The sequence below is a fragment of the Festucalex cinctus genome, chromosome 20, assembly GCF_051991245.1.
Source record: "Festucalex cinctus isolate MCC-2025b chromosome 20, RoL_Fcin_1.0, whole genome shotgun sequence".
NCBI classification, from domain to species: domain Eukaryota; kingdom Metazoa; phylum Chordata; class Actinopteri; order Syngnathiformes; family Syngnathidae; genus Festucalex; species Festucalex cinctus.
Genome location: NC_135430.1, coordinates 8446989 through 8469736, shown reverse-complemented (window position 1 = coordinate 8469736; position 22748 = coordinate 8446989). Strand labels below are relative to the sequence as shown.

Below are 22748 nucleotides of genomic sequence, written 5' to 3'. Positions count from 1 at the left end.
GAGCGTCTTCTGGGGGCGGGGTTAGATAAACTTGGCGACCCTCATATAATGTTTGTTGATCAGGGAGGCAATAATTACTATTGAATGTGACGGGTGTCGAAGCCACCAACCTGAAATAACCAGCAACGGGTTGATTTTAAAAGTTTGCAAAATGAGCTGCTTTTTTCGCTTTCTTTCCGTCCTGTCTCCGAAAGAACAAAGGGAACCCGTCCACATGTCCCCGCCGCAGGCCCCCTGCCGGTCGCGAGCTCCCATTGGCTGGCACCCTGAGACGAACGGCCTATCGTGTCACACGGCACTCGGCTCGACTAATGTCGATGCCTGTGATTGGCCAAAACGTTTGGCGCCTCTTGAATCCGCCGCTGCGGTAGTGGAAGAAGAGAAAGACGTCGATGGTGTACACAGCGACGCTCGAGAGCCGGTTTGGATTTGTGTAGACTTTGTCTAAGTGCAAACTACAAGCCGCGGTGTCAAATCGAATTTTGGGCGACAAGCGGCGGACGTGTTTCAAACAAAATAATTTTTGTCCCGCCAAAGTGAAACTCCTTCCTCCTCCTCGGCTAACTTCGCTAGCCGCCGAGCTAGCGCGGTGCTAGCAGCTGCTCGCCACACAAAAGGAACGACTCGGCCGCCGAGTTTGCAGCGCGGTTTTGAATGACGACGGAGCCCCGAACACAGGCAAGGCCGAGCGTCTTCAGTAGCACTCGTGTCTCGACTTTCGTCTGGAGCTTTTTTTTTTTCTTTTTCTTTTTTTTTGGTGGGGTGTTTTGGTACATGCCAACAACTAGCTAGCTTAGCAGCTAGCCAGCTCAGCCGGGTGTTGTGACAGCCAGGTGGGCTTTTCCTGTCTCTCTATCTCAAAAGGTAAACCTTGGGAAAGTCGGTTCATGTTGTTGCCAACAACCTGTAAGCCGCAGGTGAAGACATGTATAAGCACCCTTCCCCTCTAAGTCACATCTTCAACTCAATTCAAATGGAAATAGGTGGGCATATAGTATACGACGTGCTATGTGCAGGTAAAAGTACATACCGGTAGATATAATAGACGTGATCAGTGTTCTATAATTAAAATTGAGTTAATGTATTGTCACCTGAAAGCCTTCTTAGTGCGTTTTGTATTACTAAAGCCTTATAACCTGGTGTGCCAGCTGTAGATAAAAATCTTCTCAAATCTTGAATTTAGGTAGGTATGGTCTTTTCTTGTCAGGAGTTGTTCCTCTCAAAGTCACCAACCTTTTACACGTAGGTACAGACTCTGAAATCTGATTCATTTCTCCAAACTTCAATCAACTCAACTTTTGAATTAAAGTTGTGAATAGTTCGTAGTGTTGCTGTATTTCCTGTTAACCATTTCACTGACATTGAGGGGAAATTCCTTGTCTGATATTGAAACTTTACAGTCAGGAAATTGCGTCCTAGACGACGCGTGGGCGTGCGTGCGTAGATTGTGCCTCATGGTTGTCTCACAGATCAGAATGTGCCGCTTTGTTCCGCGAGACCCGATTGCGACAGTCTCGACGTTGACGTATCGCCCATTCACATCAGCTGACAAACCGAAAGCACTTTGGTGTCTGTCCACCTTGTGTGCGGGCCTGCAGCGTGACCATGGTGCTGACTGGCAAGCGTTCCGAGAAAGGCCCCGCCCGCTGGAAGAGGAGAGTCAAGTCTGAGTACATGAGGCTGCGCCAGCTGAAGCGCTTCAGGAGGGCCGACGAGGTCAAGGTTCGTGACCCTCAAATTCGAACGGCGCGTCGCCCGTTTGTCTGATTGATCTCCTCGGATCTTTGCAGAGCATGTTCAACAGCAACCGGCAGAAGATCCTGGAGCGCACCGACATCCTCAACCAGGAGTGGAAGACACGGCGCATCGAGCCCGTCCACATCATGACATCCGTCGGCTCGCTTAGAGGCACGCGGGAGGTCAGCCGCAGACCAATTCCCAATGTTGGGACTATATGGCTGTCACTGATTATTAGTTTTTGATTAATCTATGGATTTGATTAAGAAAACATTTCAAAATTGTCCATTCCTTTTTTCAAAAATAGGCGGCACGACCCTTTTGTCACTCAGATGTGACATCTTAGTGGATATCGTCCTAAAGTTGCACTTCCTCTTTGCCCCGCAGTGCACGGTGGACAGCGGCTTCTCCGAGTTCCCCCGCCAGGTCATTCCCCTGAAGACTCTCAACGCCGTGGCCTCCATCCCCGTCATGTACTCGTGGTCGCCTCTGCAGCAGAACTTCATGGTGAGCAAAAATGCATTCGAATGACTCTTTGAACACACACACTCATGAAAACTTTGGGATATTATTTAATAGGGACGGACGCATATTCCAGTCAGTCGCATGAATTTGAGTGATATCGAAACCCAATGAGATACCTCAGTAATACATTGCGCATCTAAATTGTCTCAAATATCTTTTTTTTTTTTTTTTTTTTTTAATAAATAAAAGGACCCCAGCGTGATAGCAGAGGTTCAAAACAACCATGTAAAATATTTTTTCTTATTTAATATTTTATTTAAAAACATGAAAATATATATTTTTGTAGCACATATTGTTTATGTGATCGGATCGGATTTGTGCTGAATTTAGGACAAAACTATGATGCACTAAAACGTGAGCTTAATTTGATCTTCTGTAACCCTTTGAATTAAACAAAAAAAAAATGTTCACTTATGCTTATGCTAGAAAACACGGATTTGGTTTACAAAATCCACAACAGGTGTTTCGGCCACAAATGGACAAATACATGTTGTTTTCGAACAAGAATTTGCATTTAAACGATCCTTTGGAGACTGGAAGAGTTACAGAAAGGCATGCAAGTCATTTGATGTAATTAACTCATTCACTCCCAGCCGTTTTCACAGAATCAATCCCCTTCGCTCCCGGCTGTTTTACTGGATTTTGACAGATTTTTGACTAGGCTCACAGAATATTGTGTTCTATTGCTATCAAAACATGGAACCTACCAAAAGAAAGATTAAAGTCTCTTCTTTTGTTCTTTCATCAGGAAAAAAAAAAATTCTATATTTTTCCGTTTTGCAGCAATTAGCATTAGCATATAGCTATTAGCTAAGTTTCATCATTATTCGCAACTCTAATAAAATTGTATTTGAGCTTTTTTTCCAACATTTCCCTGGTTGATCTCTTATACTCTGCTGCCACCTGCTGGGCGTTTGTGTAATAACTACCATTTATTTGCCCGTTCTTTGCAGTTGAGAGACTGCATCAGCGCCTTCTGTATGCGCTAGCGTAAAAAAACAAACGTGTAAATACGTCTTTGGGACACTTAAAACATTTAAAGTATAACGCATTTATATGTTTTTGAGAGCAAATGAGTTAAAAACAAACAAAAAATGTTATGAAATTAGCCTTTCAAATAGAACCGCAAATAGTTCGTGAAGTTCTGTAAGACTGAGCCGCGGAACATTAAAATGTTTACAATTAAGTCCAGCATCAACAACTTTTTGCTAGTTACGCGCATAAATACAAAGTGTACGTTGCGTGCCAGGTGGAGGATGAGACGGTGCTCTACAACATTCCCTATATGGGAGATGAGATCCTGGACCAGGATGGCACGTTCATCGAGGAGCTCATCAAGAACTACGACGGGAAAGTCCACGGAGACAGAGGTAGAGCTACGACAACGCGGCGCTCTGGAAACGGGACAAGGTTTGACGAGCGGCCGTGCACTTTTGCAGAGTGCGGCTTCATCAACGACGAGATCTTCGTGGAGTTGGTCAGCTCGCTGGCGCAGTACAGCGACAATGAGGAGGATGAGGAGGATGAGCACGACTTCAAGATGGAGAAGATGGACGGCGGCTGCGAAGCACAGGCACGCCCGCGCGACACGCACGTCAATGACGGTGAGGACTAAATGCGTATGGTAGAATTAATTCAAACTGCTAAGTCAACGTAGCGCTGTAACAAAACGTTCTAACTGCACGTGTACGCGGCGCAGGCCGAGCAGGCGACGACTGCAACAAGAAGTTTCCCTCGGACAAGATCTTTGAAGCCATCTCGGCCATGTTTCCTGACAAAGGTTCTACTGAGGAGCTGAAAGAGAAGTATGAACATTCACAGCCGTCCTTCAACTGTACGATCAAAAGTCAAAGTATTCGCCTTTCCCTTGCAAGGCTCGAAAGTCACTCAATGAGCGGGAGTAGGAAGGTTTTTTGCAAAGCTGTGCTGTCACCTAGTGGTCTCTTATTGCTACTGCTGGAACAAAAAGAGTCCAAATGAAGGAATTCAAATATTGTGTCAATGTAATATTACTTCACGATGAGTGGAAAGTCCACTTTGATGATTCAGTTATCAAGAAAAATTCCGTATTCCTCACAAGGAACTTTTTATCTAGAAAGAAAATGCAACATAAATCTTGTATGAATGAATATGAATTTCACTTCAAGTACAACTTTGTGCAGTTGTGACCATCTTCTTAGATTGTGACTTTTAATATTACTTTAAACTTAAAAAAAAAAAAAAAAGTAAACTTTGTTATCGTATGATAATTACTGTATTTATTATATTCTATTAGATATTCTATTAAATTCGCACATTATATACACACACTATTATACTTTTTGTTTCCATTTATATTTATTTTTTTGGATCAAATTTATTTTTATTTTTTTTTAAATATTTATTTATTTAGTCATTTATTTTGAATTTGGGCATTTTTAGCCCTCCATAACAGAACATATTGTGTTAAAAAAACAAAAAACAAACTCATATACATTTGAGTAGTCACTTATAATACCAGTACTTTTGAGACATAAAATTTTGTCAACAAAATGGCAATTTTCTATTCTTCAAATTTCTACTGCCAGATACTTCTTTAATGTGTGTGGAAAAAAATTGAACTTTATTTTTTTATTTTTTTGAATCTGAAAAAAATATATAGTATTTATTTTCTTAGAAGATTATGCCTTTTTATCTGAAAGTAAGTCTGTATTCTAATTAAAAAAACAACAAATGGATGGAAATCCAATGATTTGTGAAGTTAATCTTTCAAACTTTATTTTCCTCCAAGGGCCACATACATAAAAATGCTCAAACCACAATGCATCAAGAAATTCTGATTTGATTATGAAGAACTCCCGTATTGCCCCGCCGCCTCATTCGTTTGTCTGCGTTGTTGCAGGTACAAGGAGCTGACCCAGCAGCAGCTTCCTGGCGCGTTGCCTCCCGAATGCACGCCCAACATCGACGGTCCCAACGCCCGCTCGGTGCAGCGCGAGCAGAGCCTGCACTCGTTCCACACGCTCTTCTGCAGACGCTGCTTCAAATACGACTGCTTCCTCCACCGTGAGTGTCTGCCCCTGCTGCCGCCGCAATGCCCGCCTTCCGGTCAGGGATAGCTGAGAAATCTCGTTGTTTTTGCTCACGCTTTTTGTCCTCCTCCAGCGTTCCACGCCACGCCCAACACGTACAAACGCAAAAACCTGGAGAACCTGGAGGACAGCAAACCCTGCGGCGTGGATTGCTACATGAACCTGCTGCAGGTGAACACACTGACACCGAAATATAATCTGTATGCACTTTGACCTTCGTGGCCGATGGCTCCATTCTGCACCAGAGTTATTTTTAACAGAATAGGCTTCATAAGTCTTTCATCAGAACAAAGGAAACCTGGCAGATGTAGGGACGTGACCAGTAGTATGGCTTTATGAAAAACTTTGAAATTGACCATATTTGGACACCCAGAGTTGTCACTCAACAGTGGTGATAAGGACCAGCGATCCATATACTTTTTATTTTTATTATATAACTTTATTAAGAATTGTGTACATACTTGTATATGTTTGGTCAGTTTCACACTCACATTGACAGTTATGTACTTATTTGGAGGAAGTTGATGCATGTTAATCCTGGGGGCGTGTCTGAAAGCTTGTTTGTTAGTTTTTCTAGTTGCTACTGCCAAGATGTTTGAAAATGTGAAACACGCAGAATGCAGTCAGGAGAAAAAAAAGCAAAAAAAAAAAAAAAAAAAGATTCATTGAATAATAAGAGGAAAATTAGCTAAAATTTTAAAGGGGGAGTCAACTTTAAAAAAAAAAATTGACAATATGTTCTATGCTATGGAGGACTAAAACTGCCAAAATTCAAAATAAATAAATGACTAAATATATGATAAGTGTAAATAAAAATTGACATCAAAAAATGTAATTAGAAAATTACATCCTTAAAAATAAATATAAAATAATATATAAATTTGTATATTTGTTTTTAAATTTAGAATTATATATATATTTTTTTACATCAGATTTTATTCTCACTTTTAGTCATTTATTTTTAATTTTGGCAGTGTTGGTCCATACTACCAAGTCAAAATGTTATTCAAATGAGGAAGCGGTCCGAAGCGTGTCATGGGTTGGACTCCGCCCCGTTGCAAACTGCCTGCCATTGGTCGAGTGAGCAGCTCGGCGAACAAGGAAGTCTCGCTGAGTTGCCGGCTTGCAATGGAGAGCTCCAGCAACGGACGGCTATCTTGTCCACCGTCACCTCGAGTTGTTGTCTAAAGTCGCAAGTTGAGGTGACAGTGGACAAGATAGTCGTCCGTTGAATTTTGACAGTTTTGGTCCTCCATACTATGCAGCCCCACTGGTCTAGGTATTCTGTATTCTGGTTAATATTGCGTGACTGGAATATGAGTTAAGCAGCAAAATTCAGCTATTTTTTAATCCAACTCAGGGACGGCCATTTTGCCACTTACTGTCAAATTAAGATGACATCACAGTTAATCGGGTAACAACCAATCACAGCTCACCTGTTTTCTGAAGCAGAGCTTTGATTGGTTGTTACCTAAGACCTGAGCAACTGTGATGTAATTTTCATTCAACAGCAAGTGGCAAAATGTCCGCCTTCTGATATTGATAAAAGAATTTGGATTTTGCTGCTTAACTCATATTCCACTCACGCAATATTAACCCAAATACCGTATTTAGACTAGTGGGGCAGCACATTATTGTCAAGAATTTGTATTTATTTATTTATAGGGAAGGTTGACGTCCTTTCGTCCTGCTCCGTTTCAGGACAGCGTGGTGAACGAATGCGAGGTGGGTGCGGGGGAGCGCCCCAAGACGCCATCCAAGCGCACGACGGGGCGCCGCCGCGGGCGTCTGAACAACAACAGCCGACCCGGGACGCCGACCACCGTGTCCTCAGAGGCCAAAGACACGGACAGCGAAGGCGGCAGAGACGACGACGACGACGACGACGACGACGATGACAAGAAGGACGACAACAGCGGCAGCAGCTCAGGTGACTAACGTCACGTCACATTCGCTAGGGTGAACGTAATGTAACATGGAAAAGACCGTGACACCTAAAACGGGGACACAGTAACTGAGAACAGCCGTGTGTGTGTGTGTGTGTTGCAGAGTGCAACTCTCGCTGCCAGACGCCCGTCAAGCTGAAGCTGAAGCTCCCCGCCGAGGCGCTGGAGTGGAGCGGCGCCGACGCGTCGCTCTTCCGCGTTCTCATTGGGACGTACTACGACAACTACTGTGCCATCGCCAGACTCATCGGAACCAAGACGTGCCGACAGGTGAGCGACTGGCACGCACGCTATGTTGATTCCTCGCGTCCGCTTTATGCACCATACCATGACGTCCGTTGACATTTTGTCAGGTGTACGAGTTCCGGGTGAAAGAGTCAAGCATCATCTCGCGCGCCCCCGCCGAAGACGAGGACACGCCCCCCAGGAAGAAGAAGAGGAAGCACCGACTTTGGGCCACGCACTGTCGGAAAATCCAGCTGAAGAAAGGTCAGAGTTCGGCCCGTGTGCAGAAATCACAAGATGGCCGACGAGTAGGGCTGGGGTTTGATTCACTTCAATCCAATATTGATTAATTTATTATCAATTCTTCTTAAATATATATAAAAACTCCAAAAACTTTAAATTCCAAATGAAATTTAAAATCATTATAGAAAAAGTATATAATCACTCACATGTTCTACAAACATTGATATTGGCAAGGAAGGGAGGTGAAAATATTTTTATAATTCTAATCAATAATTGTAAATATAAATTAAAAAGATCTCTTAAAGTACAATAATGTATTTTAAAAATGTAAGAAAATACTTTTGAATTCATTGTGAACAATAAATTAAAAAACCGTAAGATACAAAAAAAATGGCCTTTAAAGGGATACTAGACTCATTGAGCCATTTTCAGCAGTAAATTTTTAATGAATTTATGGGACAAAAGAAATATTAAAATAATCTATTCATGGTCTTATGAATCTATCAGGCTCAAAGGAAAAAAGGAAAATATTTTTTTAAACCCAGCCCTTCTGACGGGCTCTCTGGCCCCGCCCCCTGCAGATGGTTCTTCCAATCACGTGTACAACTACCAGCCATGTGACCACCCCAGGCAGCCGTGCGACTCGTCTTGCCCGTGCGTCACCGCCCAGAACTTCTGCGAGAAATTCTGCCAGTGCAGCTCCGAGTGTGAGAGCAACGAGATCACATGATCACTCGTCACTTGGATGGGGTTTCAAATGAGGCTTTCCCGATGCGTTTTGCAGGCCAGAACCGATTTCCGGGCTGCCGCTGCAAAGCCCAGTGCAACACCAAGCAGTGTCCGTGCTACCTGGCCGTCAGGGAGTGCGACCCCGACCTTTGCCTCACCTGCGGCGCCGCCGAGCACTGGGACCGCAAGAACGTCTCCTGCAAGAACTGCTCCATACAGCGGGGCGCCAAGAAGGTGACCCCAGCGGCTGCAAAATGGCCCTCACCCGACACGTTATTGTCAGTCGGCCGTTTTGCAGCTCTTGTCGTATTATTCAAATGGCCGAATATTCCATCTAGCACCTCCTGCTGGCGCCGTCCGACGTGGCCGGTTGGGGCATCTTCATCAAGGAGCCGGTCCAGAAGAACGAGTTCATCTCGGAATACTGCGGCGAGGTAAGAACGCTCGTCGTTCGTGAGTGCTACGCTAATGCTAACGCGCTAACACGCGTGTCTTTTTCAGATCATCTCTCAGGATGAAGCGGACCGCCGAGGCAAAGTGTACGACAAGTACATGTGCAGCTTCCTCTTCAACCTCAACAACGGTAACAAAAGTCACGTGACGCATGCCGACCGCGTCCTGGCAGGCTCGCCTCATTGCTGACGTGGTTCGTCTGTGCTTTTGCGTTTGCGATCCCCATCAGACTTTGTGGTCGATGCCACCCGCAAAGGCAACAAGATCCGATTCGCCAACCACTCCGTCAACCCAAACTGCTATGCCAAAGGTGAGAACACACACTCGATAAGGGTTATTATAGTTTTGGAATTTTCATTTTTGTTAGTCTTTTATTTTGTTTTTAAGTTTTATTTTTTAAATTTAATTGATTTTAATTAGTTTTCACTTCAGGGTGGTTCTATTAGTTTTCGTTAGTTTTAGTCATTTAAAAAATGCTTAGTTTTAGTTTCGTACGACGGCGTATTAGGGCCACGTATAAATACATATATATATATATTTGAGAGTAGTAGTTTTGCGAGTTTGCAAATCTGCTACTTTATAAACTGGCAAATTCTCCACTTTTTAAACTTGCAAGTTTGCCACTTTATAAACTCGCAAATCTGCCACTTTATAAATTTGCAAATTTGCGACTTTCTAAAGTGGCAAATTTGCGAGTTTTTTTCTCTCAAATCTGCCACTTTATAAATTTGCAAATTTGCCACTTAGCAAATATGAGAGTGGCAGATTTGAGTTTTTTTTTTTCTTCTTGCAAATCTGCCACTTTATAAACTCCTAAATTTGCCGCTTTAGAAAGTCGCAAATTTGCCACTTTAAACCTGGTTCACACGGCAGGAGAATTGGCCCGATTTTAGCCCCGAATTTTCCCTTCCGACAATCGTAAGGACGCGCCGAGACGCAAGCGATAATCTTCACAGATAATCCTGCCGTGTGTCTTGTCACCACACGCAGTGCCTCCCGATATCGGCGTTCGGAAGGACCCCCGACTTGAAATTGGGCATATCCAACATGTTGGATTTTTTGGCCCGACTTCGCTCCGCGTAGATGATTGACGGTGACGTGCAGCCAATCAGAAAGCGAGCCAGCGAGGAAGCCGGTGGCAATCCAAAATCAAAACAGTCATGATCAGCAGAAAGTCCTGTAATAGCTGGCGCCATTACACTCTTTTTATTTTTTACATTTTTTAAATTATTATTATTTTTTTATACACGCACACACATTCTCCACAAATAAACGTGGTCTCCGGGTGGGACGCCAACACGCGCCACCAGCACCGAGCCGAGGGCAAGCGATGTCTCGCCAGTGCCCATTTACGCTCCTTTAATTAAACAACACATTTTCTTTTTATGCCGCTTTTTCGACTGAAAACCAGGATCCACTTTTTTTCTCTTCACGTATGGTGTCTGTCAAAGATTGGAAATCGGCTGACAATTTTAAAATCTTGCCGTGTGAACCAGGCTTTAGAAAGCTGAAAATTTGCGAGAAAAAAAAATCGTAAATTTTGCGAGTTTATAAAGTGGCAAAATTGCGACTTTCTAAAGTGGCAAATTTGAGAGTAGTAGATTTGCGATTTTTTATTTTTATTTTTTTCTCGCAAATCTGCTACTTTAGAAAGTCGCAAATTTACAAGTTTTTTTTTTTTGGGGGGAGATTTTTTGCGAGATTTTTATAATATTGACCCCACCCTCTAAAAAAAGATATATTTATACGTGGCCCTAATACACCGTTGTAGTTTCACTATTAGTTTTCTTTTTACAAAAATAAAAAAGTCTCTTGCAATATTTCAAAAACATGATCAAATGAAAAAAAACAAACACATTTTAAGCATGCAAAATTGCCACTTAGGAGTGACATCATCTGAAAGTGCTTTTCTGTTGACTGCTGCCAGATGACGTCACTTCTGAGTGAAATTATCCCCAAAGGCTCATGCTTTAAATTAATGGTACCAAAGACTAGAACAGACGTTTTTGCTATGATTATAGTTATAGTTTTGTACATATAAAATGTAGTTTCTGTTTGTTTAAAAAGCATTTTCGTTTGTTTCGTTAATGCATCCCCCCCATTGATGCGGAATTTGTCATTCCAATTCCTTTATCGATACTTGATCCAATTCTATGAGTGAGAGAATGAATGGGTTTGTTTTCGAGGCGTCAAATGAACAAGTTGACAACAAATGAATCGACAACTTGGGCGTGACAAAAATGCTAACTGGCGCACGTCATCCTCAGTGATGATGGTGAACGGCGACCACAGGATCGGCATCTTCGCCAAGTGCGCAATTCAGACGGGGGAGGAGCTCTTCTTCGATTACAGGTACGCAAATGCATGTAAATCGCGAGGGGCCCCCCCAACTTGAGCTTTTCGCTTTGAGTTACGAGCAAGCTCCGATATATGCAGGTGGAGAATCGTTTAAAATTTCGAATGAAAGAAAATGTGAGTCATTGTCTTAAAAAGACGTGAAATTGATCACGTTTTTTTTTTTTCACCTTTAAAACATGATACTTAATTTAGAATTGAAGTCAAGGTTGTGAATTTTTGCATTTGGGCTTACAGGTACAGTCAAGCGGACGCTCTCAAGTATGTCGGCATTGAGCGCGAGATGGAGATAGCCTGACGACGTTCACATTAGGGCTGGGCGATATATCGATATAAAAATTATATCGATATATATTTTTAAACGGGATATGGAATTTAGGGATGTAACGATATCCAAACATCACGATACGATATCACGATATGAAGGTCACGATACTATTTTTTCCCCTCAACCTGTAAAAGCTGTTCTGCCATTGGTTCAGAGCATTCAAGGGCCAATAGGATATCTTAGATCAGCATGCAGTGAACATGTCACATATCAGCGAATGTTGTGCACGAGCAAGAAAAAAGATGCTGCATCCAAAATCCCATATTAGCGTGGGAATTAATGCTCTCGGCATGTTACTTGTGAGTACTCACCGATACCACTGTTTTAACGCAGTATCGGCACCTCTGCCAATACCAGTATCGGTATCGGAACAACGCTGCACGATATAATTATCACGATATTGTAGGGAGGTTGGCGATAGAAAAGGTCACAATATTGTAAGAAAAAAAAAAAACCCACACACAATATTGTGTATTTTTACATTACAGAAATGAAAAATACTATAAAAATATATATAAATATAATACCGGTACATAAATATAATACATATATATGGAGGAACTAATGCAAGCAGACATTGAATTCCTACATATATTGACTGTTCACAAGCAAATTGTTCCCCTTCAATCTGACCATTAGCATGGATTTTAAACCTAGAAGGGCCAAAACATGCCTTGTAAAAATTTAACTGCACTAAGAGTAACCACCAGAGGGTGCTAGAACTGCACAAATGGAAATCAGCCTGACTTTAACAGATATGCTGCAATCAATATTGTGACCTGATGACGACGATATATTGAGGCAGTTTTAATATCGCAATATCACGATATTGCCATTATTGTTACATCCCTAATGGAATTAGGCCATTTTCGTCTGCTCGGCTCAAAGCCCTGTGCGGCCCCAGCCGCGGGGGACACTTCACACTTGTGAAGTGTTTGTCTCTCTCGTCTTCTCAATCATGCAAATCGCGGTTTAAAAAAAATAATAAATGACGGAGTGTGGGGCAACACTTGGCACTTGATTCTACAGCACACATCACACCCACCCAATCTGCGTTGAAACTTATTTGTAGTCCGTTCTTGTCAGTCAAGCTGTGGCCACTCGGGAGGATGCAACGTGGCTCCAAATGTGCAATTAACTTGCCAAAACGCGGATCAGCTACAGAAAACGGCTGCTTGTCTAGCGCTATTCGTGCGCAACAGAATGAAAGTGCGTGGGGCGGCGCGGAGGACGCGTTTCGCGCATTGGGACGCGGTACGGAGCAGCGAAAATCCACACATTCGCGACGAAAATCCGCACATTCGCATATTCGTCGAAGGTTCAAAAAATTTAACTTTTTTCGTGTTTCGCCTCGCGGTAGCCAATCGGCTTCGAGTACGGGCCACGTCACGCACAGTGTCCTCTCTATTGTCACCCCGAGCGCAACAACAGGGCCAGCCGTGACTGATTGATGATCACGAAAGTGCTGGTAAGTCTGTTTACTTGCTTTTGAACTGTACCGAGTTAGCAACAGTGCTTATTATTAACTCCAAAGCTATTTTTAGCTCAAATGCCGGCCGCCCGATTGCCACTAAAAAAGCGAAAGTGCTATCACGTACCTCAAAAAAGGAGAAAATAGTTCCACGGCTGTTTAGTCCCAGGAAAGACGTGAAAGTAGTTGGCGGTGCTCACTTTTTGTTGACTTCTTTCCCACCTCTTAGAATCCTTGCTGAAAATGTTTAGATCTTCTGCCATGGAGAAAAACCACCACACTGGTGAGGAGGACATGTTAATTGCTATGTGGCAGTCTTTTTTTTCTTTTTTTTTTTTTCTTTTTTTTTTAAATCGACCTTTTTATCGGCTAAAATATACATAATTATCAAATATACATCATTTCCCAAATCTGCCGATATTGTATTGGTCAGATAAATGTCGTGCATCCCTAAATAAAACTATTTGTGACATGTTATATTTAGCTTTGACTCAAAATTTTCTTGCGGGGGGGAAACATATATATATATATATATATATCGGGATGTATATCGATGTTAAGCCAAAATATATCTGGATATGAGTTTTGGTCCATATCGCCCAGCCCTAGTTCACATGCCGACACACGCGCACCAACTACCTTCAGGACAACTGTCAGCTTGTCAAAAAATAAATAAAAAATCAGGAAACTTTTTTTTTTTTTTTTTTTTTTTTCCTGTTGAAGGCAAAAAAAAAAAAAAAAAAAGAGACACATTTGTCCTGTGTTTGCAAGTTGACGTTTTGTGGCGCCAGGTTAACAAACGAGCGCGTCGCACTTGAACCTTCAGGGACCAAAGTTGGCACCAGCAGGCTTGCGTTGTTTGGCGCGCACGTCAAACTGACTGCAGGCATACGATTCCAATCGGAATCCTCCTTCATCGTGTCGTCAACGCCTCAGCAAACGTTTCACCTTTTCCACTTTGTGGTGTCTTTGGTCAATGAAACCAAAATGAAATGAAAACTTTCCTGAAAGCAACAATCAGCATCTCATCCATATCCTTGATAAAGAGGTTACTACTACTAGTCTGTCATACATACTTAGTTTAGCCCAGTTGTTACTAGTAATTTAACCAATAATAAGGTTTAATTGTGTAAGACAAAACGGGAAATAGTAGTGGAAAGAACTTTACTAGTTACCGGTAAGTACAAAAGCACATGAACAGTTACTAGTAGGTCCAATTGAACACACTAGTAGAAAATTGAATAAATGCAGTGCTGTCACAGGTAAAAAATTGACTTTGTACCCGAATGCGCAAACTCACTGCCACAGAATCGGTGGTTTTTTTTGTTTTTTTTTTTTTTTTCTTCCCTTTTTCCCTCTTTTCCCCCTTGACGTGAATGTTTGCTGGCGGTGCGACAACAATGTGACACCGCTCGGCTTCCTGATCCACTTCCTGCTGTCAACAAAACAAAGTGGATCATCACCTGGCTCCGCGCAGTTTTTTTCTCTGGCGCTTAAAAAAAATAAAATAAAGTTTGTGATGTCACTGTCCGCTGGGATAACACCTCATGTTTACAAATCAAAGGTGCTGCACGTGTTTGCATTCAACAAGGACAACCAGCCAGCAGCAAGCACTCAGCCTCCACTTTGGAATATTCACTTTTATTTTCCCACTCAATGTGGAAAAACAAATGGTGCTGACTTTGTTTACACTGTTTTTATGGCTGCACAATAAACTCTCCAAAAGTGCTTCTTTTGTTGTGTTTTTATTTTTTATTTTTATTTTTAAATACAAGAATAATTAGCATACAAACTGCCTTTCGGGTCATGGAATTGTTAGACCTGTGTAATAATTTACTACCACCATCTATAGTAAAGCTTTTTTTTTTTTTTTTTTTTTTTTTTTAATTTTATTTTATTTAAAGCCCATCCAGATTGAAACTGGGCTGGTCTTTTGTAGTTTTGAACAGTCACAAAGCACATGAAATGTGACTTTTGCGAGATGGATTGAAACCACGTTCTGGAGATAATTTATTTCATATTGCATTTGGACATGAAGTCTCAGTCTGAAGAGCTTCAAACAGATTGCTTTTGACTACATGAAATCACTACAGCAGGCTCACTTGACTAGTCTGTACTTTAGCACTTAAAATGTCTGCATGTAAAAATGTCAGCACTAAAATTCACCTCCCTGGAAAAACTGATTTAATGCGTTTTATGACTACAATGGAATTGGGATTTTTCTTTGTTTTTTTTTTTTAGGTATGATGTCTTGTAAATTTTTACTATTTTGCTTTTGTATGCCATTTTCTGGCTGTAGGGAAAATACCAGGATAAAAACAAAACAAAAAAAAACCACGTTGGTGCCCCCTGGTTTGTGCGAACAAGTAATTTAAAATGTTTAAAGTTGAAACTTTAAATTCTGCATGTACCGTTCGAAACAATGATAAATTTGCCCTCTGATTCGTTATTCGCTACGGCATGTATTATTTTAGTTATGTCAAGACGCTATCGGTCACCCTGCACGATCGGTGACGCGCCTGCGCAGAAGGTCCCGCCATTTTGGATCGCCAACTACGGCAGCAACACGAGAACAAATATGGCATTATGCGCACTACGCGTTGCGATAGTGCGCATACGTAACAACACGTTACAAAATGAAAAAAAAAACATATAGACATTGATGTATTTAAAGTAACTAATATTTAATCCTATTATAGTGAGTCTGTATTGTACTTCTACAGTAAGTCGGTATGTTGTGTGGTTTTTCTTTTTTTTTAATTGAGGCATATAAAGGTATTTTGTTGTAGTGACGCTGCCGTAGTTGGGGAGCCAAGCTGGCGGGATATTCTGCGCATGCGTGCGCGTCACCGATCGTGCAGGTTAATCGATAACGCCTTGACAAGTTAGCGATCGATTTAGCTGCGACCCGGAAGTTAAACACCGACGGAAGATGAATTGTTTGGGTTCATGGCTTGGCGTTTTTTTTGTTTTTAGCACATGGTCCAAGTTATGTTAGTGGGTAAATTTATTTATTTATTTATTTTTTCCCTTGCACAGAGACGTCCACAATCAAAGGAATATTGTCTCCACGTCGGCTGCTGCCGGTCTACCTGCACGCCAGCTGAAGAAAAGCGGCGACGAGTTGTGAAAAGGTAACTCGTGCTCGACCTTTCCACGTTTTCACTGCATGGTCCTCTAAAAGTATCTTTTTGTTTAAAAAGAACTATCGTCTCATATTTAGCGTGTCCTTAGACTCGATTAGATCAAAACATTTAGGTGCGTTTACACAATCTAACAAACACATTTTACATTGGACAATAGTATTGTATCTTATTAGTCTACTTGTCAAAAGCGAGAAACTGTGAGATAATAATAATAAATGCAAAAAATAATAGACAGCAGGATTAAAGAAATTACAGTTTGAGCATTAGAAAATGTTCTAATGAGTCAGTAAGTGTTCCTGATTGTGGGATTAGTTGATGCATTCGAGGATGGACGGAATTTATCCGAGTCGCTTTTCGATTTTTGCAGATCTTTATTTGCTTAGACATAAAAAAAAATACAAACAAGATGCAAAGTTACTATCTAGTTTTCTACTCGAGTAAATTGTGTTTTGCCATTCACGGTCTGCGTTTCCGAAGGGTAGAGTGACGTCACACTGTAGTCCGTCGGTGAACTTAACCTGTATATTATATGACTGGATAGCCGATAGCCCATACACGCCAGTGCAAGCCGTTGAAGTCACAGTGCGGCCATCTTGTTACTCCCACCTCGCGAGCTACTGTATAAACTCTACGTACACATGAAACATATAAAGCTCGTCGGCAGGTTAGTATAAGGCCGGAGGCGGGGTGGAGGGGTTGTGACGGGGTGGTCGTTATATTTTTTTAAAAAGTAAAAAATAAAATAAAAAATAAATAAATAAGTGGACGGTATGTGCTGCTTGGAAGACCCCCTTTTTCTTTTATCGCTCAGTTCCTTAGACTCCAATATTAGATTTGGCAGAGACATCTTTTGTTGAATTACAGTTATAATTTTTATTTAAAAAAAAAAAAATACAACTTTCTTCCTGTACTAAACATCATTAAGCATATAATCTATACATGTATTTAAGGCAAGTTGTAAAATGTCTGAAGTCCTCTTCTTTATTTTTAATAAATTTAAAACACCATAAATCATGCTGTTTCTACTAAGTACTGTCTCAAATGTTCTCCAATTTCGATACTGTAAATGTATTGGATCATATGCCGAGAAATGTTTGATGGGAGGGGCAATATGGCGGCCTCGCAAAAGTCTTGGCTTATCCGCTATCCAGTCGTGTATATATAGATCAGTGGAGAGTTCCCGTACACACTTCCTTGTTTAAAGTCTCAAAATTCCGACTTCCGACAATCCTCGAATGCAGCATAAATTCCAGAGGGCGGGGCAGCAGCGGCGAAGGCTCGGCCTTGTGCGGGTGATGGGCGTGGGAAGGGTGGAGTCAGCAGAGCGGAATGAGCGGGAGGGGGCGTGGCTTAGGTTGGACTGCACTGACCTGCTTGCTCACTGCATGTACCCCCTTGCATTTTATGAAAAATCAAAAACCGACCCAAAGTCGTCAAAAATTCAATAATATGACATTTAGGAAGTAGTAACGTGAATATTTAACAGTTTTTCAATTGTATGAAAACCAAGTGTTTTATGCAAATTACCACCCACAATATGCAAATGAGCATGACTGACTGCTTCTTTTTCTGTTTTCTTGACATGATGGAGGCTGTTTGGGACACGGATGGGTCTGCGCTACAACCACGCGATTGGAAAGCTGCTTTTCGACAGGTGCGTGTACTTTTTTGACAGGTTATGCCATGCTGTGTGCTTGAGGAGGCGTGTCTGATGCCACTTAGCCATTTGGCAGTGCACTTTGACTTGTGCTTGATGTACTTCGACACACACCAGAACAACATTCAATGGTTCTCAACATGTGCTTTTTTTTAACATCACATTGGTGTGGCCCAAATTATTAAAAAATAAATTTAGAAAAAAAAAATAAATTCAAATGTATTTTAAAAAAAATCTAATTTGCTGTTATGTTGCCTACCTATTAAAATAAATACTATTTGTAAAAAAAAAAAAAAAAAAATGAAAAAAAAAACTTACATAAAAGCGCATGTCCAGGAGCATTGAATGATGTACTTGTTGTTTGGTTCCACATGTGTCAGTGTTGTGCAGTGTTGATGAATTGGGTTTGGCCTGTCGAGATGGTTCAGCCAGTTGGTTTTTGGTTGCGCTCATGTACTGAATAACTTTCCAAAATGGTCAAATTGTTAGGCACACCCTAGTTGTTGTCTTGACTAATGTATGCAGTTTATGATGGTAGATGGACAAGTCATGAGGTGTCAGTAGGTAGCCCTCAAGTGTACCTAATCAAGTGTCCAAATATTAGGTGCACACTCAGTCTTGTTTCTTGACTATTATGGACATTGTTCATTGACAGATCGATCGTGTACACAAATGTCATGAGTGGACAGTTGAACCGCTGCATGTTGTTCCGTGCGCTCTGTCAACTTCAACGTGCTATTAAGGGATGTGTGCTACTTCAAATGTGCATAGAAATAGATTTTTTTTTTTTTTTAATGCTAAAAAAAAATTGTTCTGCTTTTGCTGATGATTGCACATGCTAACTTTTTGCTAATGATTTTTAACTGAGGCTTTTTGGTGACAATTTGGTATCATTACTCAGTTTTTTTTCTTTTTTTTTTTTTTTTTTCTTGAGCTAGCTAGTTTTGGACATTATAGTGTTTCGCATTTCAGCTGCGGCCCCGACGTGTTGTAATTTGATGTGATTGAGCATGACTGACTCGTTTTGTGTTTTCCTGTCAGGATGGAGGAGGTTGTCGGACGAATGAACACGCAGCCAACAGACGTGTGGACGGGTCGTCCGCGCTACATTGACAGCAAGCTGCTCAACGACAGGTGTGTGCGCTATCTGATGGCTAATGTTGTGTGCGTGATGTATGTGATGTCACACAGCCATTTCTCAAGTGTGCTTGATGTACGACACACAGCAGAACATCATTCAATGCTTGTCAACATGTGCTTTACTCATGATTGAAAATGTTTGGCAAAATAACTGTTAATTTGAAATCAATTAATTGGTGTTATTTTTGCTCGCCTAAGAAAAAAATCTTGGGCACATGTCTAGAAGCATTGAATGATGATGTCTTGGTGTGTTTGTCCCATGGAGAGATGGCTCACTTGTGCTCATGTGACATCACACACACACACAACATGGTGTCATTTGCTGCCTGTCAACCAACATTTGTAACTTCAGTCCAACATTATTTGCTGTGCCCAAAAAACTTGCTTGTCTGAAGTCAAATATATTTTTCAACCATTATCAGTGTCCCCGTGTTTCATTTCCACTGTGACTTTGCAAATTGTGACATATTTCTCAGGGCCTTGAATGGATTGCAGGTGGATTTTTCACATTGACCTTGAAGACGTTTTGGCCTCACGTCCCAGCTGACTTTCTCGGTTCATTCTCAAGGCCACATGGCGGCATTTTCAGTGTGAATCGAGGAAGCCTGCTCGGACCAGAGGCCAAAATATCTTCAAGAACAACCTGAACAATCCACTTGCAATCTGTTCAAGGGCCAAAAAATGCTTTTTTGTGACTATTACGCTTCAACATGCAAATTAATAGACATAGCTCCACCCACTCAGAGAAAAAAAAATCCTAAATAATTTGCACAACTGGCCACTCCCTCTGAGAATCGACCTATCAGCTGGCTTTATGCAAATTAATTTGCATAGCCACACCCACTTTTCCTGCAAAACAAGGGCATATTAGCTAATTTGCATAACCACTCCCACTTATGCAAATCACAAGTCGTGTAAATTTGCATAAACTCCACCCATCTATGAAGCCAGCCAATCAGGTTCTGGCATTTTTTAGAAACCCACCAATCACATTGCTTCCTGCTCAAATTTGCATAACCCCACCTACTACACAACTTGGTCACACCCCATTATTTTTAAAAGAAACTTTCTCAAAAAAAATTTTTTCAAATGGGTTGGTTCTAATGTTAAAGTTAAGAAAAGATGCATTTTTTTTGCAGCATACATGTTGGAATGACAATGGCAAAAAAACTTATAAATTTGAAAGTCAAAAAACTTTATTTTGTCATGTACATGTTGGAAAGGCAAAAACGGCAAACAGAAAAAAAAAAAAAAAAAAAAAGTTGTATGACTTGATTGCACTCTGCTTGTCACCAGGTGAAGTTAGCCAGCAGGAGAAGATCTTGCAGACCTAAGACAAAACGACATCATTGAGTTAAGGCAAACTGTGCAGCAAACGTTTTTGAAATGTGATGAAACTCACCATCCAGCACAGAAGGGCATCTGGACCAGTCACTCACACGGCTGCATCGCCAGGAAGCCCGCCATGTTCCTAGACACCTGCGACAAAACATTGGAAAAACACTGAGAAGCTCGCCCGGTCGACAACATTCAAAGCTTACCGTCACTTGCGTCACCTTCAAGCTGATGGCATCAATGCAGCACCAAGAAAGTGTTCAGTCACTTCCTGCTCAAGCGGACTCTACAAACAAAAAAAAGGACGTGTTGAGTACTACTTTTTCGAATGCAGCAAATTTGACAAGATGAAAGCCACCAGTGCAGAAGAAGACCTTCGAGTTGTTTCTGGGACTGTCAGTGATAACGCAGCTGCTTTCACAGGAAGAAAACATTGAACACATGACATGCATTGACAGAGAATACGCGAAACCAGTCAAGTTTCTACTTCACTTTATTAACATGTGCCAACTATACAAAAACAGAAGCAATGAACAAGATGTACACGTTTCTCCACCATGGCCAATTCAAAATCAGAGTTTGGAAATCCAGGTCCAGAAAGTAAAAACTGCCAGTTTGGTTTTAGCTACAGGTGCTTCATCAACCAGCAGGTAAACGAGGTCATTATGAGAAGCACCTGTGGCTACAGCTGAAGTCTGGCAGGGTTTTTACTTTCTTGACCTGGTTTTCCCTCATCTCTGTTCAAGACAGCACTCTTCACTGGAAGCCTGCCTTCAGCCCAGAGATGCTTTGGCGCCACCTAGTGGACGTAAAAATAAGAGCGTGTCAGCACAAGTCAATTGAAAAGGTAAATGTACCGTTTGGCGGGTCCCCAGTTAAGCGCAGTTGAAAGCAGCTTTTGGAGAACATAGAGAGAGGTTCAAATATTGTATCGAATGTTCACATCAGCCATTTTCTTTTGCGGCATGCTCAAACCCAGCGATGGCCACCCTAGTACACGGTTCTTCCTCAGGCGACTCCGGTTCAAGTCAAGATGCAGTTTTTACCTGCACACACCCAAAAAACATAAATAGGATGTCAGGAATGGTCAGTGCATGTTACTTGAAATGTCCTTACCTTCAACACATGCTGAAACAAATTAAAACAGCGTATCACATATTAACACGTATGAGTGTTTGTGTCTCACCAGTGATGAGGACAGGGCCAAGCTGGACAACGTGTCAATGGCCTGCGGCATGCTGGCTGGGCTGAAAGACACGGTGACATTACATAGTTAGCTTAAAAAAAAATACATACAAATAAGTTAGCTTCCAAACATAAGCACGTTTAGCCAGTGTAGAGCAAATAAATAAATAAAAAGTCACCAAGCTATGACCAAAAAGATTCGCTTCAAGATGCAAGCCTGTGGACGAATTAAAATAAAGTTAAGAGTTGATTCATGTACAAACGCTGGCAACCTACCTTCTCTTTGCCAAACTGTGCTCTTCTCCAGACGCTGGAAAGGGGAACGTGCGTCGCGTTATTCAAGATCTTCCGTTTCCATGTACCGTTTAATAACCAAAAACTTGAACAAATAAGTACTTACCGCGGGGATTTATTGCCAAACATGTCCAATAAATATGTTTGTGTCGTTTTAGCACGCGGACGCGGTTGACGTTAACCACGATCGAGCAAACATTTGAGCTAGCATGCTAGCTGGTGTTTCACCCTGAAAAGGTGAACAAGTTAAAAGTTACAACTATGAGTGTAATAAAAAAAATAAATACTTAAACAAACCTTTTGGTCATCTTGTCGAGATGAGTGGAGAACAGCAGGCGGAGGATGTCGACGTTGCTGTTGATGAGGCTGGTGAAGAGAAAGAAAGATCGATCATTCAATTCCGTCAGAGTTTAAATAGGTTTCCGTAACAACGTCATCACGTTTTTTTTCTTTTTTTTAAATAAAAGCTTTATTTAACCAAGAGGAACAAAAAAAGTATTTCTGCTGTAGAAAATGATGAAATTGTTATGTTGCCGGACGTTGGGCTCGTACCCTGCTCGTTAGAACCAGAGACCGCGTCGTTAACCACTGGACCAACCTCGCTGGGATCATGTTCAACTTTTGGTCGTAATTATACCATAAAGTGATAAACGGTGGATGGCCTACACAGCCACTGATTCTATGAATAGAAGCAAAGTCCGGATGATTTCAAAGCCAAGATGGTTGAGTGGTATACGATATTGTCTTTGGCTAATTAGTTTGTGAGTTCGATCCTTCTTTTCGGCAACCTTCAGGTTTCGTCGTTATGTATTAGTTCGAGCGTCCGCTACCGAGGATCGAACCAAGATCTGCTGAACCGGAGGCAAAGTTTTATACCATTCTGCCATCATGACTGAAAGTTTTCGGTG

General features: G+C 41.5%; 1 protein-coding gene and 1 long non-coding RNA gene across 6 annotated transcripts in view; one reads left to right on the top strand and one right to left on the bottom strand.

Annotated features, from left to right (window-relative positions):
- The first annotated feature begins 101 nt into the window (after nucleotides 1-101).
- Nucleotides 102-22224, top strand: ezh2 (enhancer of zeste 2 polycomb repressive complex 2 subunit). 4 transcript variants are annotated; one of them, XR_013281018.1, is made up of 22 exons: nucleotides 102-678; nucleotides 1599-1722; nucleotides 1791-1919; nucleotides 2125-2244; nucleotides 3512-3632; nucleotides 3702-3866; nucleotides 3962-4067; nucleotides 5144-5307; nucleotides 5407-5504; nucleotides 7035-7263; nucleotides 7383-7549; nucleotides 7633-7768; nucleotides 8329-8454; nucleotides 8532-8710; nucleotides 8815-8910; nucleotides 8978-9059; nucleotides 9159-9239; nucleotides 11197-11281; nucleotides 16123-16217; nucleotides 17821-17883; nucleotides 18928-19020; nucleotides 20323-22224. XR_013281018.1 is itself a non-coding variant. In XM_077509573.1 (18 exons), exons 1-18 carry the CDS (start codon nucleotides 1606-1608, stop codon nucleotides 11580-11582), a joined length of 2262 nt encoding a protein of 753 aa, XP_077365699.1. In that variant the 5' UTR covers nucleotides 102-1605; the 3' UTR covers nucleotides 11583-14811. The 4 variants fall into 4 exon arrangements, 1 of the variants encoding a protein (XP_077365699.1); XR_013281020.1 differs by having other exon boundaries at nucleotides 102-833; XR_013281019.1 differs by having other exon boundaries at nucleotides 102-864.
- The window catches only part of LOC144009723 (uncharacterized), a 38904-nt gene continuing 36368 nt past the window's right edge, over nucleotides 20213-22748 (bottom strand). Inside the window, exons 4-10 of one of the 2 annotated variants that reach the window (XR_013281021.1) lie at nucleotides 22138-22206; nucleotides 21947-22069; nucleotides 21823-21856; nucleotides 21726-21763; nucleotides 21548-21608; nucleotides 21219-21256; nucleotides 20837-21160 (exon numbers count right to left, since the gene is read on the bottom strand). This is a non-coding gene — a long non-coding RNA (uncharacterized LOC144009723). Of the gene's footprint in view, nucleotides 20357-20428; nucleotides 20506-20567; nucleotides 20648-20836; nucleotides 21161-21218; nucleotides 21257-21547; nucleotides 21609-21725; nucleotides 21764-21822; nucleotides 21857-21946; nucleotides 22070-22137; nucleotides 22444-22748 lie in introns of those variants that run through there. The other variant, XR_013281022.1, reaches the window with a different exon arrangement.